Source organism: Oppia nitens, unplaced genomic scaffold (assembly GCF_028296485.1).
Source record: "Oppia nitens isolate AA-2021 unplaced genomic scaffold, nextdenovo-longstitch-racon4-pilon3 scaffold11_pilon_pilon_pilon, whole genome shotgun sequence".
Lineage (NCBI taxonomy): Eukaryota > Metazoa > Arthropoda > Arachnida > Sarcoptiformes > Oppiidae > Oppia > Oppia nitens.
In genome coordinates this window covers 113,382-129,160 of record NW_026533190.1, presented here as the reverse complement: position 1 = coordinate 129,160, position 15,779 = coordinate 113,382, and the positions used below count along the sequence as shown (strand labels likewise).

Below are 15,779 nucleotides of genomic sequence, written 5' to 3'. Positions count from 1 at the left end.
TAAGTTAAGTATACTTTATATATATATATAAATCTATTGCAATATTATAATGGCGTCCAAATATATATATATATATAGTTTTCAATGCGTTTATATATACAGTATATCTAATGTTTAAAACAAGTTTTATTGTGTTGTGTTGTGTTGTGTGTAGTGTTTTTSAAATGCAATACTGTTTATCATTGAACTAATACAGTACTAAAACGTTAGGTTAGAAAAACCTATAATAATAKCCTATCTATRGTTTAGTAGTAGTTTTATGTTATTTATGTRTAGTGTATGTACTGTATTGAGTGTACAATAAATGTTGACGCAATGGAAAAAATATATATTTACTATTAATATTAAATTAAACATATATTACATGTACTTTTATTAGTACAGGGTGGTTTTTCACTTAGTCCTTTTAAAAACATATATATATATATATATTTTATTCAAATAAAAATTAATATAAAATTATCTAATGGAGCTTTTAAATTTTAATAAATTAAATTTTCAAAATGGCCGCTACTAATTGCAATTAAATGACGAATCCGGCCTTCAAAATTAGCGCAACTCTTTGAAGCATATCCATTGGAATCGCCCTTTTTTCGCGTTCAATGTTTTTTTTAAGTTGATCAATGGTTTCTGGTTGAGAAACTTAAACCCTATCTTTCAAATATCCCCAAAAAAAGTAATCACAAGGGTTGAGATCAGGTGAATATGATGGCCAATCAATGCCGCCTCCTGTTTTTTTGGCGCATCAAAACTAATGATATGCTCTCCAAAACATTCTTTAAGAGTATTGAACACATCCTGTGTTCTGTGCTGTCTTTCTCCGTCAAGTTAAAACCAATGATTGTTTGCCAAACGTTTTCTTGGTATAGTAGCGCTGAACGTTTCAGTGATTTGTGTCTTGTAAACTTCTAATGTTACACTTTAAGTTAGAAATATTGACGCAATAACTTCTTCGTCTTTGATAGCACACCATATATATTGCCGAGCAATCGTCAAAAATGGTTTTTTTGTGCCAAAATGTTGCATATTTTGTAATGCGTGCCGACGCCATTTTTAAACTGTTTTGATTTTCAAAACAACAATAACTATTCCAACTACCCCTAACCCCATCTATGTAAAAATAAATTTACAAATATTTATAGTTTTTAATTTAGCAGGGTAATTTCAAAAGGTCTAAGGGAAAAACCGCCCTGTATTATTAATAATACATTTTAATGGGTAGTTAGTGTTGAAATTTTTTTTTTAGTTATGATAGTAATTATAGTTTAAGTTTTTTTTAAAATGATTTTTAATGAATTTTGTAGGTATAAAAAGTTTAGAAATATATATGTATTAGAAATTATACATGTATATTATTTAATTATTTAATTAATTAATTTTTTTCCAAACAAATTAAAACTAACAATTTTTTTTAAAAAAACTTATTAGTTATTTATTAATTTATATTAATAAATTATTTTTAAAATATTAGTAAATTTTATAATTGTCTTAGACTTGATTTACTTTTTTTAAAATTATAGATATATTTTTTTTTAAATTATAGATATAATTTTTTTAAAAAAAATTAAAATGATTTCATACTAGTTTGTAATGTTTTTTTAATTGTCAATAAATATTATTATTATTTATACTGTAGTATTTATAAATTTTATACACTGTATTGAACTCATTTATTAATATTATTACTTTATAAATTTACGTATATTTTCCAACACTACATATACTGTACCGTACAATAAAAGTTCCACATATTAACCAAAAATAACGTAAAATAACTACTAGTGTAGTGTAAATTGATATTTATATTTTTAGTTTTTTTTAAAAAAAAATAAATTTATTTGCTGATGAAATAAATAAATAAATTTAAAACACACACACACACAAATTGTTACATTAGTTAGAAAATATAATATAGAAATTTTATTTTTTTTATTAAATTACAAATTTACATATATTTATTTAAATAAATAAAAAAAATTTACAATAAATTTAAAAAAATCGATGCAATGATGTAGTGATGTTAAATAATTTTTAATTTATTTATTTAATTTTATTATTATTATTTTTTTTTTGGTGATCATCATAGTATAGTACATATAGACGATGATGACTTGAGACTATCGTATTGATCATCTAATATAATACAGTATTATTATATATATATATGAGATATATATATACATATATTAATATATATATATATATAAGTTTATTATCATTGAAATTAGTTATTAATTAAAAAATTTTATCATCATCATAATTTTTTCAAGCATAATAATTGTTTGAATTATATTTGAATATATATATATATAATTTAGTCAATTGTTTTTTTTTATAAATATCCTTAAAGTATTTAATAATAGAGTAATAGTTTTTAATTTATTATCAATATATCAATATATGGTTTTTTTGTGTGATTGTATTTCAATCTATTAAATAAAGAGATTATATTTATAAAAAAAATAAATAGATAGATATTATATATATCATTTCTAAACATACTTTAAATACATTATATATATATATATATATATATATATTATATGACTAATATAATAAATATTTTGTTTTTCTAATGAATTTTTAACGTTTTTGGAGAAATTATATTAATAATAATTTTTCCTATGATTTCAATTACATATGTTAATACAACAATAATAATAATAATACACACATTCATACACATACGCATACACATACACATACGCATACGCATACGCATACRCATACACATACACATACACATACACATACACATACACATACACATACACATACACATACACATACACATACACATACACATACACATACACATACACATACACATACACATACACATACACATACACATACACATACACATACACATACACATACACATACACATACACATACACATACACATACACATACACATACACATACACATACACATACACATACACATAGTATATATTTCTGATAAATTTCCCTAAAACTATAGTAACTTATAATATTTTAACCGTATATTTATTTATTTATTTGTTTACGTGTTGTTAATATAACATAAACTTTTTTTTTGATAGATTTATGTTTTGCTTTTAGTTTAATAAATACTGACAAAAAAAATCAATGATTTTTTTTATAATCAATTGACTTATGTTTTTTTAATTTTGCTATTTTCCAGTCCTATCCAGTAATTTGCAGTAATCTTATTATTATTATTAAGTAATTTATATATTTTAAAAAATATATAAAATGATATTAAAATTGAAATTCATATTAGATATTATAAACAATATGTAAACTATCAAATAATCATAAAAATCACATGAATTAAATTATGATATATATATATATATATATATATATATTATATCCTATATATATGACTTAAATTAAATTTTCATATCATTTTTATATGATGTAATTTTATAACTAGTATTAATAATAATAATAATCATAATATATAATAATGAAATTAAACAGCATTTTTATTGCATGATAAATATAATATATATATATATATATATATAATTATATTAATTTATAATATGTAGATAAAATATTAGATATTAATATACTTATATAGATATTATTATATATTATATATATATATATWCACTATATATTATTATTTTATATTATATTGGTATAAAGGTCGCTATTGATTAAATATGATAATAGCAATGATAATAAATATATCATAATTTTTTTGTTTAATACATATTATAATAAATTAATAAAATGAATTGCATTGTATTTATATATATATATATATTGATAATGTAAAATGCTATACAAAAAAAACTAAAGTAATATAATACTAAATATCATATTTCATCATTACTTTTTTTGTTTTAATATTAAAAAATTTATTACAACATAATTATAATAATAATACTACTACTACTGTAGTTATAAATATAAATTTATATTTTAATAAGTATAGATATTATAATATATATATAATAAGCACCTATTCATGTAAAAATAGTTTAAATAATTATTTTTATACAAAATAATAATATTATTATTATTTAAATTAGGTTAACATTTTCATTATTAATGATGACTACAGTACTAATAATAAAAAAAAATTATAGACAATTAAATTTAATATCTATATTTCTAAGTACTTTATATTAATTATCTATTTAAATATATATATCTATATATCTAATTAATTAATTAATTAATTGATAATTTATAGAGAAAATTTTAAGTACAAAAATTGCGAAATATTATTAGTAGTAATAATTATAAAATAGTATATTTTGGATAAAATAAATTATTTTTTTTTTAGATAAATCTACTCTATATGTTAAAATATTTTTTTTGTTGATATRAATTTATTTTATAATAAAAATATATTATATAATAATAATAATAAAAATCTGATAATACCTTCGGGCACCTGATTGATGAGCGCATCGGCCATTTCAGGGGTAGTCGTAAAAAGTAAATCCTTAACCAATTGAACCGATATTTTCTTTTTCCTACAATTTTCTGCCATTTCTACTAAACGTCTGATATTTTCCTTTTTTTAAAAAAAAATTAAATATATATTTTAATTAAAATAAATTCATCAATTGGTATATGTTTTTTAAAAAATAAAAATATTGATTATATATATATAGCATTATTATYATTAAATTATTATAATTGCAATTATATACTCTATATTTTGGATATATATATATATATATAAATAGATTTTACGGTATTTTAATTTTACGGTACATTTACTAAATATAATGAGTATTTTTTTTAAAAAAATTCCAACAATTAAGTTATATAATCTGGTATTTATAATTCAATAATAATGGTATTTAATCTAGCTAAATTTAAGTAATAGTTATGTATTATTTTTTTAAATATAGAAAAATTTTAGAGATTTTAAATTTATAATAATGTCCTAATAAAATATTTATATATAWATAAAAATTTAATTTAAGTATTTTAAAACATATGTTACAAAATATGTTATTAAAATATTATTATWTAAGTATTGTATAAATATAATGATTGAATATAATTGATTTTTTCATTTGTTTAGTAATATCGTATATAATATTTAATAATATGAATAATATATTAATAAAAAAATTGATTAAAATTTTATAATAAATGTTTTTTTGATAACTATTATTATTATTATGAAAAAATATATTTATATATTAGTGACAGTTTAGTGTCGCCAATAATTAACTAATCAACTAAATGATTAGTAAATATAATGTTTATAAAAAATATTTGATTTAATGATTTTGATTGACTAATTTACTATTGAAAAAGTGATAATATAAATGATACAAAAAAAACAAATTAAATTTAATAATATTCGTATTACTAAACAAAACAAAATCAATGTTTTTTTTGTTGGTGTCAATCAATGAAATTTATAAAATACTATATAAATAATAATATTTTCTATAATTTAATAAATAAATTTGTAACATATGTTTTCAAAAATACTATAAATATAATTATTTTTATTGTTTTTGATATTGTTGTTGAACTATTTGAATATCTATTTGAAGTTTCTATAGTTAATAATAATACATACATACAGTATCTATTAATGTTAATTTTATTTTAGCTAGATTAAATTTAATAAATCTATACGGTAAATTATTTTATATATATATATATATATAGATACTGGTATATTTTTAATCAAAAATTAGTTGATTAAATTTAATCTAGCTAAAATAAAATTAACATTAATAGATTATAATGTATATATTATTATTATTATTAACTATAGAAACTTGAAAATAGATATTCAAATATTTCAACAAAAATATTAGTATTTAATTTTTGTTGTTGTTATTGATAATAATAATAATAATTTTTTTCGGGCATACAATACGGTATATTTTTTAATCAAAAATTAGTTGATTAAATTTAATCTAGCTAAAATAAAATTAACATTATTAGATTATATTGTATGTATTATTATTATTATTAACTATAGAAACTTGAAAATAGATATTCAAATATTTCGACAACAATATTAGTATTTAATTTTTGTTGTTGTTATTGATAATAATAATAATTTTTTTCGGGCATACAATACGGTATATTTTTTAATCAACAATTAGTTGATTAAATTTAATCTAGCTAAAATAAAATTAACATTATTAGATTATATTGTATGTATGTATTTCAACAACAATATTATATAGTATTTATTTTTTTGTTATTGATAATAATTAATTAATTAATTAATTAATTATAATAATATTTATTTTTTTTCGGTCATACAATACGGTATATTTTTAATCAACAATTAGTTGATTAAATTTAATCTAGCTAAAATAAAATTAACATTATTAGATTATACTGTATATATACTATTATTATTATTATTATTATTATTATTATGTATGTATTTCAACAACAATATTATATAGTATTTATTTTTTTTGTTATTGATAATAATAATAATAATTAATTAATTAATTATAATAATATTTATTTTTTTTCGGTCATACAATACGGTATATTTTTAATCAACAATTAGTTGATTAAATTTAATCTAGCTAAAATAAAATTAACATTATTAGATTATACTGTATATATACTATTATTATTATTATTATTATGTATGTATTTCAACAACAATATTATATAGTATTTATTTTTTTTTTGTTATTGATAATAATAATAATAATTAATTAATTAATTATTATTATATTAATTTTTTTTCGGTCATACAATACGGTATATTTTTAATCAACAATTAGTTGATTAAATTTAATCTAGCTAAAATAAAATTAACATTATTAGATTATACTGTATATATACTATTATTATTATTATTATCAACAATTAGTTGATTAAATTTAATCTAGCTAAAATAAAATTAACATTATTAGATTATACTGTATATATTATTATTATTATTATGTATGTATTTCAACAACAATATTATATAGTATTTATTTTTTTTTGTTATTGATAATAATAATAATTAATTAATTAATTATTATTATATTAATTTATTTATTTTTTCGGACATACAATACGCTGTTGTTGTCGGGCCTGTTGTTTCTTCATCAGCAACAGCTCAACGATAATACTTTGTTTGTTTGGATCAACTATACGACCATTCATTTTGAAACCAGTCATCAATTCGTTTCCCTGTTTGTCCAGCTCTTCCTGAAACAATTGTTTCGTATTTCGGCCACCGATTGTCGACTGTTTACCAATATTTGTAAACTTTACCGACTGTTTGCCCCAGATTTGCAAATTAATAAACCCGTCCTTCAAATAGTCGACCAACTGTTGGGTAACTCTACTGAATGAATAGATTTTTTTGAAATTAAAATCCGGATTCGATGTGTCGGACATTGTATCCGTACGGATGTCCTCTTCGTCGAGAAATACCCGAAATCGGACATAAATATCCTTTTTTTAAAAACAAACAAACAATCAATTGATTAGCATTTTAATTGATAATAACTAACAGTAAATCTTGACGGCAGTCCACGACAGCCGTTAACTTTGACAACAAAATGTATGGATCGGCCCATCAGTTCCTGAGGACTATCAACATAGACGTCGTCCCTTTCGTCGTATTCGTTGCCCACTTGATCGCACGGAACCACTTCGACGTTGACAATACCGACTTCGCTGCCGGTATAGTCGTTAATAGACAACTGTTCTTTGAGTTCAATCATAAAAGCCAGCGATTGTAGATAGACTTGAGCCGTACCGATATGACACTCCCGGTGCGCRTCCTCGACAAACGGATCTCTTTCCTAATCACAACGACAATTGATTTATATATATTAGATTTTATCGGTAAAAATAATTATTTTAGATAATAATGACAGTACTGGCGGCAGATCCCAGTCCTCTTCGCCGGACTCGTAGTTTTGGTACATCTCTTTCATTACGTAAAGTCGGTTAAGAAATTCATCTTTAGTCCATTCAAACTCCTGACCGCTTTCAATGTTACGCATCCGTACGTATACCTCAAGAGGAATAGATAAACAAACAAAATTAGATAATAATTTGGTTAAAATACAAGACATTTTTCGGTATAATAATAATAATAATGACAACAACAAAATACTTCGGTTCGGTCGCCCGGTTTGCCCAAGAATTGCGGCGATACCAGCATTATCTCGAAACGGACAAACTTTTCCAGTTCTTCGCTGATGGCATTGGCCTCGTCGACAGTAGGTATCACTTCAAGCAGATCCTTGTTCAACAATGCCTGTTCCATGGATTGGTCGTCATTGTTCAGTGCAAACCCGGCTTTGGTAGCAATCTCTTCCTGTGCCAACTCAAACGATACGTCAGCGTAAGTCATCTTAGACTTGAGTGTCTGATCCGAATGGGTGAAGACAAACAACTGGGTCGTACCGAACAGTAGCCTATCGTTATGGCTTAGATTGACTTTAGTATTGACAACATCGCCGTTCAGCAGAACCCGACAATCATCGGAACACCGCTCGAGTATGACTTTCCCGCTGTCCAGCCGATGTACCAGTGCGTGATGTTCCTGAATTGATGGACCCATCAATTGTATGGCACAGTCCTCCGATTTGCCAATAGTGTTGACACCTTTTCGTATGATATAACAGATTTTACCGGATAGTTGTTCATCAAAATTCAGATTCGACAGATACGGATTGTCCCGTTTGTCCAGTTCTAGCTGCTGACGGTCATCCTGACCACCACCACCACCACCGGACGGCTGATCTGACTTATGTCTGGCAGCCCTGTCCTCAGCTTCCTTACTGAGCCGTTCCTCATACGACTGTTTCATTTGTGCCATTTGTCGCTCGTTTTCCTCCATCGCTGCCCGCATTTCGTCCTCCCATCTCTGTTTGGCCTCATTGAGCGCATCCGGTGACATTGCWCCCATCATAATCATACCGTTGATCGGCGTAGGAGTGGCCGACCCATTGGCCATACCCGAACCGGTAGTTCCCGTTTCCATTAAGCGTTTAAGTTTTTCATTTTCTTCGCGCAGCTCGCGAACCAATTTATCAGTTGAATCCTTATTAATCTTTGCGTGATTTCTGATTTGTTTGGCTCTGTCGGCTATTAAGCACCGGTAGTTATAGTATATATATAATCATCAAATATCAGTCATAATTAGACATTAATAACAAAAAAATTTCAAATTATTATTTTTAAAATTTTAAACACTAATACTTATATAGAATATTCTTTAAAATTTTTTTTAAAAAAAGATCTTTAATAGTAGTGTAGTATTCATATACATTGACGGCAGCACTGGTACTATAACAGTAGAGTATTATACTAACCGGTAATATCAATCAATATATCTTAAGTTTATCTAAAGTGTATAATCTTATTGTTTCTACGGGTATAATGTATGTGAGGGTATGGCCATGGATATGATGGGTATATATATATGAGGGTATATATGACGGGTATATATCATATGACAGATACCTACCGTATCTCAGTGTCGATAGTGTTTCATCGTAGTTGATATCGGCTGGACTAATGGTGGCCAACATTACCGTTTTGCTATTGCCGCCCAATGCATTCTGGAGCAGTCGGGTTAGGACAGAGTCCCGATAGGGAACCTTAACATTTTTTCCCTGAGCTTTTTCGGCCAACGCATGGATACAATTGCCGACACAACTGAGCGACTGGTTTATCGATACGCCCTCTTTTAGTCGGTCACCGGTTGCTTGAGTACCAGATAGACGTTCACTAAAAAAATAAATTAAATTAACGGATAATTATTATAATTAATAATTTAATTACTAACTGACTGTAGACTAACTTAATTGCTAACAACTCTAGTAATGATGCGCTTATATAGTGTAGTAATTGACTAATACTATACATAATAATAATTATGCAGAAAAAAACTATAGTATTTTCATCTACTATTACAGTGTAGTATTAGTGAAAATAATTCAATAATTTTTATTTTTAAGGTATTGTATAACTAAAAATGAAACAATGTTTTTATTTCACCGACAACTTGTTTATCACTACTACTACTACTACTACTACTACATGTACTACTATTACGGTACTGTCTAACACTATTATATTTAAATTGTTATTTTGTTTGTTATTTAATTACATTTATACTCCTCAAAAAAAATATTTTAATGTTTTTTTTAAAAAAACAACATTTTCTATTATGTGATAAAAAAAATAAATAACTCCTAATGTCATTAGCAAACACACGATAACAAACACTTTGAACAACAAAAAACACATACATTTGAATAATTACTTTTTTAATGGACAACTACTATACATAAAATACTATTACTATTTATAATTGAATTATTATTATAATCTACTGGTATGTTATGATGAAAAAAAACTAAATGAGTATTTAGTATATTAACAAATAATAATAATAATAGGGCGCTAATTGTTGTAACCGGTGTTTAGCAGCTTTTAATTAAAGTGTGTGTGTATGACACTGTATGTCTATGTGTGTGTGTGTATGTGGATATATGTGGATGAATGTGTGTGTATGTCTATGTATGAGTGTGTGTGTGTGTGTATGTGTGTATGTATGTGGATATATGTGTGTGGATGTATGTGTGTGTATGTCTATGTGTGTGAGTGTGTGTGTGTGTGTATGTATATGGATATATGTGGATATATGTAGATGTATGTGTGTGTGTGGATGTATGTGTGTGTGTGTGGATGTATGTGTGTGTGTGCATGTATGTAGATTTACAGTATGTATGTATGTGTATGTATGTGTATGTATGTGTATGTATGTGTATGTATGTGTATGTATGTGTATGTGTATGTATGTGTATGTATGTGTATGTGTGTGTGTGTATGTATGTGTATGTATGTGTATGTATGTGTGTGTGTGTGTATGTGTATGTATGTGTATGTATGTGTATGTATGTGTATGTGTGTGTGTGTATGTATGTGTATGTATGTGTATGTATGTGTATGTATGTGTATGTATGTGTATGTGTATGTATGTGTATGTATGTGTATGTATGTGTATGTATGTGTATGTATGTGTATGTATGTGTATGTATGTGTATGTATGTGTATGTATGTGTATGTATGTGTATGTATGTGTATGTATGTGTATGTATGTGTATGTATGTGTATGTATGTGTATGTATGTGTATGTATGTGTATGTATGTGTATGTATGTGTATGTATGTGTATGTATGTGTATGTATGTGTATGTATGTGTATGTATGTGTATGTGTATGTATGTGTATGTATGTGTATGTATGTGTATGTATGTGTATGTATGTGTATGTATGTGTATGTATGTGTATGTATGTGTATGTATGTGTATGTATGTGTATGTATGTGTATGTATGTGTATGTATGTGTATGTATGTGTATGTATGTGTATGTATGTGTATGTATGTGTATGTATGTGTATGTATGTGTATGTATGTGTATGTATGTGTATGTATGTGTATGTATGTGTATGTATGTGTATGTATGTTCTGTATGTTATAATTATATAATTACTTAATTGAGAAAATAAACACCTAACACCTAAAAATCATAATTTATTATGTTAACAATTAACACCCCACCCCCACCCCACCCCCCAGTCGACTCACCTTCCGGCCAAGTCTACCAAATTAATTGACGACTGTTTAGTTGTGTTATTAGACTTTTGTATCAAATTGATGACAATGATGGTGTGCGCCCGCGACGACGTCTCATTCATATTTGTGGCCGCAATACTCCTATTAGTCGTACCCTCATTGATATGGTCTTCAATTTCCTTATAATTGGTTACCAAAAATGATTTCAGACCTTCAGCTGTTTGGATGGATTAATAATGAGTTATATTTTATATATATATATATATAAAATTGTTAATCAAAATCACACAACAAAAACATTTAGTTAAACAAACAAAAAAATACCATAAAATCCTTTAGTCGGATGTTCTCTAACTTTGAGACCCTTTTTCTTTGATTTGCTTTGATTTTTGCTGTTATTATTACTATTATTATTATTATCATTAGTTTGTTGTTGTAGTTTTTGAACATTTAGCAAATCTTTGGCAACTTCATTGTATATCTCTAGCATCGACAGCGTAACTTCAACTTGCATACCGTCACCCGATCGGTGTTCAATTGTCTGGAATATTTCCTCACAAAATCTGGGAACTATACCTATTTTTTTGTTGATTTATTTATTGATTGTTATCTCATTTTGTTTTAATTGTTTTATATATACAGTATATATACCTTTATTCTGACCGTACCCTACAATAGAGTATGACTTTCCCGAACCTGTCTGTCCGTAGGCAAACATGGCTGCATTATAGCCGTCCCATGCGTTCATCAATAGTGTATGTCCTAAGTCTCGATATACTGTTTCCTATTATTATTATTAGTAGTAGTATAAGTATTAAATTTTTATAAACATGTATATAATATGTATTAAAATAAAAATAGCCCACAAAAAAAACATTATAAAAGTTTTTAATGTGATATTGTTTTTGGTTAATAATAACCTGATCGGCATATTTGAGTCCATTTTCATGATTATCATCGGCAATACATAAGCCATTATCGGCTTCAGTAAATCCGTTGTGCGACCAATAGCTCCGATCAAATGTAAACCTTTTGGGTTCGTCAGCGGCGGCGACGGAGGCGGTGGTGTCGACACTAAACAGGAGTGTCGTGTTGTCGTCCATCGCCACAATCGACTGAGCGTTTCGTTGTTTTTCACGTGAATTGTAAACATTTTTTGTTTGTTTGGTTTTTTTGTTGTTGTTGGTGTCAATCAAAAGATTTTATTTTATATTTTTTTTTGAAGACAGTTAAGGAAAATATATCGCAAAATATAGTGTAATATATTGTAATCATACAAAAAATACTAATCATTGTTTATATTATCTCTATTTATATGATAGTTATATTGTATATTATATTGTATTATATTTTTTATAGTATCATAAAATCTTTTTGAATAATCGATAGTAAATCTTATTATTTAATTTTTAATTTAGTTTTATTTATTTTTAGTTTTTACTTAAAAATAGTAATCAAAGTAAATATCAATAGTTTGCTAATAAAAACAAATCTACTGATATTATCAATACATATCAATAAACACACATACAATTAATTTATCATAAATCTAGCAAATAAAAAATTAATAGACAATAAATAAATAAATAATAATACAGTAAATTATTGATTAAACTTTTTTAAAAAGAAAATAGTTAAAATTAAAAACTTTTTTTTTATTATTGGTAAAATTTTGTATGTTAACTTTATATTGACTATTAATATTGGGTGTTATACTAATATATCTATTTTATATATATAATTATATATATATATATATATATATATATACTGATAAATCAATTTAAGTGCATATTGTATTTGTAGCAACAAATAATACTAAAAAAATGGTATTATAATTTAATTTATATAAAAGCATGCAAATAGTATAATAATTTGATGCTTTAATATATATCAATATATATATATATATATATATATATAATTTATATACTATAAACCAATTGATTGTATATTTGGTTAGTTTAGTTTTCACACACAAATTTAATAGAGCAGTCAATGCACTCATTTGTATTGTGTTTTTTATACTGTATTTGTTTATCACTGCAATTACTGTATATATAATGGCAATATATATATTTACTACTACTACTACTATTAATAATATTATATAATATTATGCACTTTCACTATATTAAATATTTATTAATAACATGCATTACTGTATCATATGATGATGATAAACAATTGTTTAGTGAGAGAGAGAGAGAGAGAGAGAGAGAGAGAGAGAGAGAGAGAGAGAGAGAGAGAGTATTAGTATAATAATAATATAAATTTTACTAACATAGAGGGCTAGTAGATAATAGTATATCATTTTTTGTTGTTTTAATATTTTTTTATAGCTGTAATTCATTGCCTATGATTATCAAATGTATACAATATTATACAAAATAATAATAATAATAATAATAATAATAATAAACATAATTTAAATACTACTAAAAAGTTTGTTATAACAATTTAAAATATTTACATATAAATACATAATCTATTTTTATTATTAGTTAAAATTAATTGCTAAAATAAATATTAAACAACAAAAATAACGAAAATATCTAATATTTAACAAATTTATTTAGTCTATGATATTACTAATATAATAATTTAAAAAAAAAAATTATGTTTATAAAATTAAACATAGATTTTTTTAATTGTATTCATTATTGATGATTGAATATAAACTGTATATAAAAACTAATATAAATTTCTAGACAATAGCAATAATATTAAATAATAATATAAAAAAATCAAACATAATTTATTAGTTGTTAAGATAGTTAACAATCAATTTTCAGGGTATATTGATTTATTGTGATTCAATCGCATGTTTTATTATTATTATTAATATTGATTTGTTTATATGAATTAAATATATTGAATATATATATTTATATACTGTATGTTATAATGAATAAATAAGTATTAAAGAGGAACTAACTATTATTATATTAATTTATATATAATTTAATATATATATTGAACTCTTTTTTTATTATTATTTGTGTTGTTATTTGCTAATAATTTATTAGTTTAGTTAAAGTGATGTATTATATATTTATTTGTAATAATAATAATAAACAACATTATTATTATTATAGTCTATATATTTATTAAATTAATAATGATTTTTATGCTTTTTAATACGATTTATTTAGATTTATATTTCTGCCCACATATTGAATTATTATTATTATTATTATATTGCTTATTGTTAATATATAAAAATTGTTTAAAAAATCAATATATATTTTATATACATTTAAAAAATGTTATATAATTAAAAATCTTTATGGAAATCAATCAAAAAAAATTAAATAATAATACCAACAAAAAAACAATAATAAGTGATATAGGTCAAAACATGTTTTACACACTAAAATGCAAGTTTAATAGCTATTATGATAATAATAAATTTAAAAAAAAAAACTTTAAATACCATTAGATATTGAATATTAAATCAATAACAATATAATTATCAAAAAAATAATTGACACTTGATTACTTGATTAAACTAATTAAATTAAACTTATTTAGTAATTTATAATTGAATAAAAAAATCATATAGGTTAAAAAAATTTTAGATTACTTACTAAAATTTTAAACATTAGTTATATACACAAATATAATACATTCAATTTTATAAAACAACTATACTATATGAAAATATTTGTAATTAGAAATTAAAATATAGACAATATATATATATTGAGTAATATATGAAAATATTTGTAATTAGAAATTAAATTATAGAATATATACAGTATATTAAATATATTGAGTTATATATGAAAATATTTGTAATTAGAAATTAAAATATAGACAATATATATATTGAATATATTAAATTATATATATATGAAAATATTTGTAATTAGAAATTAAATTATAGACAATATATATATATTGAATATATTTAGTTATATATATATATGAAAATATTTGTAATTAGAAATTAAATTATAGACAACATATATATTAAATATATTGAGTTATATATTAAAATAATTTTTTTAAATATTTAAATTATTATTAATTTTTAATTGAAAAGGATATGAAAGGTCGGACCCGGACGGCGACCCTTACGTTCTCGGTTTCACTCATTTTTTGTTTGTGTTTTAGTTGTTTTTGATGGTGTAATCCCTATGGGGTTTGGTTTTTATATATAAAAAATTTTTTTGGTGTTTTAAAAAATTTTAGGCACTTTTAACATATATTAACACACAATTTATTTAGGTA

The 15,779-nt window shown here is 23.6% G+C and overlaps 1 protein-coding gene across 1 annotated transcript; it reads right to left on the bottom strand.

Annotated features, from left to right (window-relative positions):
* Positions 1–549: 549 nt before the first annotated feature.
* Positions 550–15,644, bottom strand: LOC128952848 (kinesin-like protein KIF28P). Its single transcript, XM_054298305.1, has 12 exons — positions 15,597–15,644; positions 12,464–12,688; positions 12,195–12,327; positions 11,868–12,119; positions 11,556–11,760; positions 9,428–9,690; positions 8,069–9,045; positions 7,830–7,967; positions 7,458–7,751; positions 7,012–7,398; positions 4,390–4,522; positions 550–650 (listed from the first exon to the last, which is right to left on the bottom strand). Exons 1-12 carry the CDS (start codon positions 15,642–15,644, stop codon positions 550–552), a joined length of 3,156 nt encoding a protein of 1,051 aa, XP_054154280.1.
* Between the last annotated feature and the right edge of the window lie 135 nt (positions 15,645–15,779).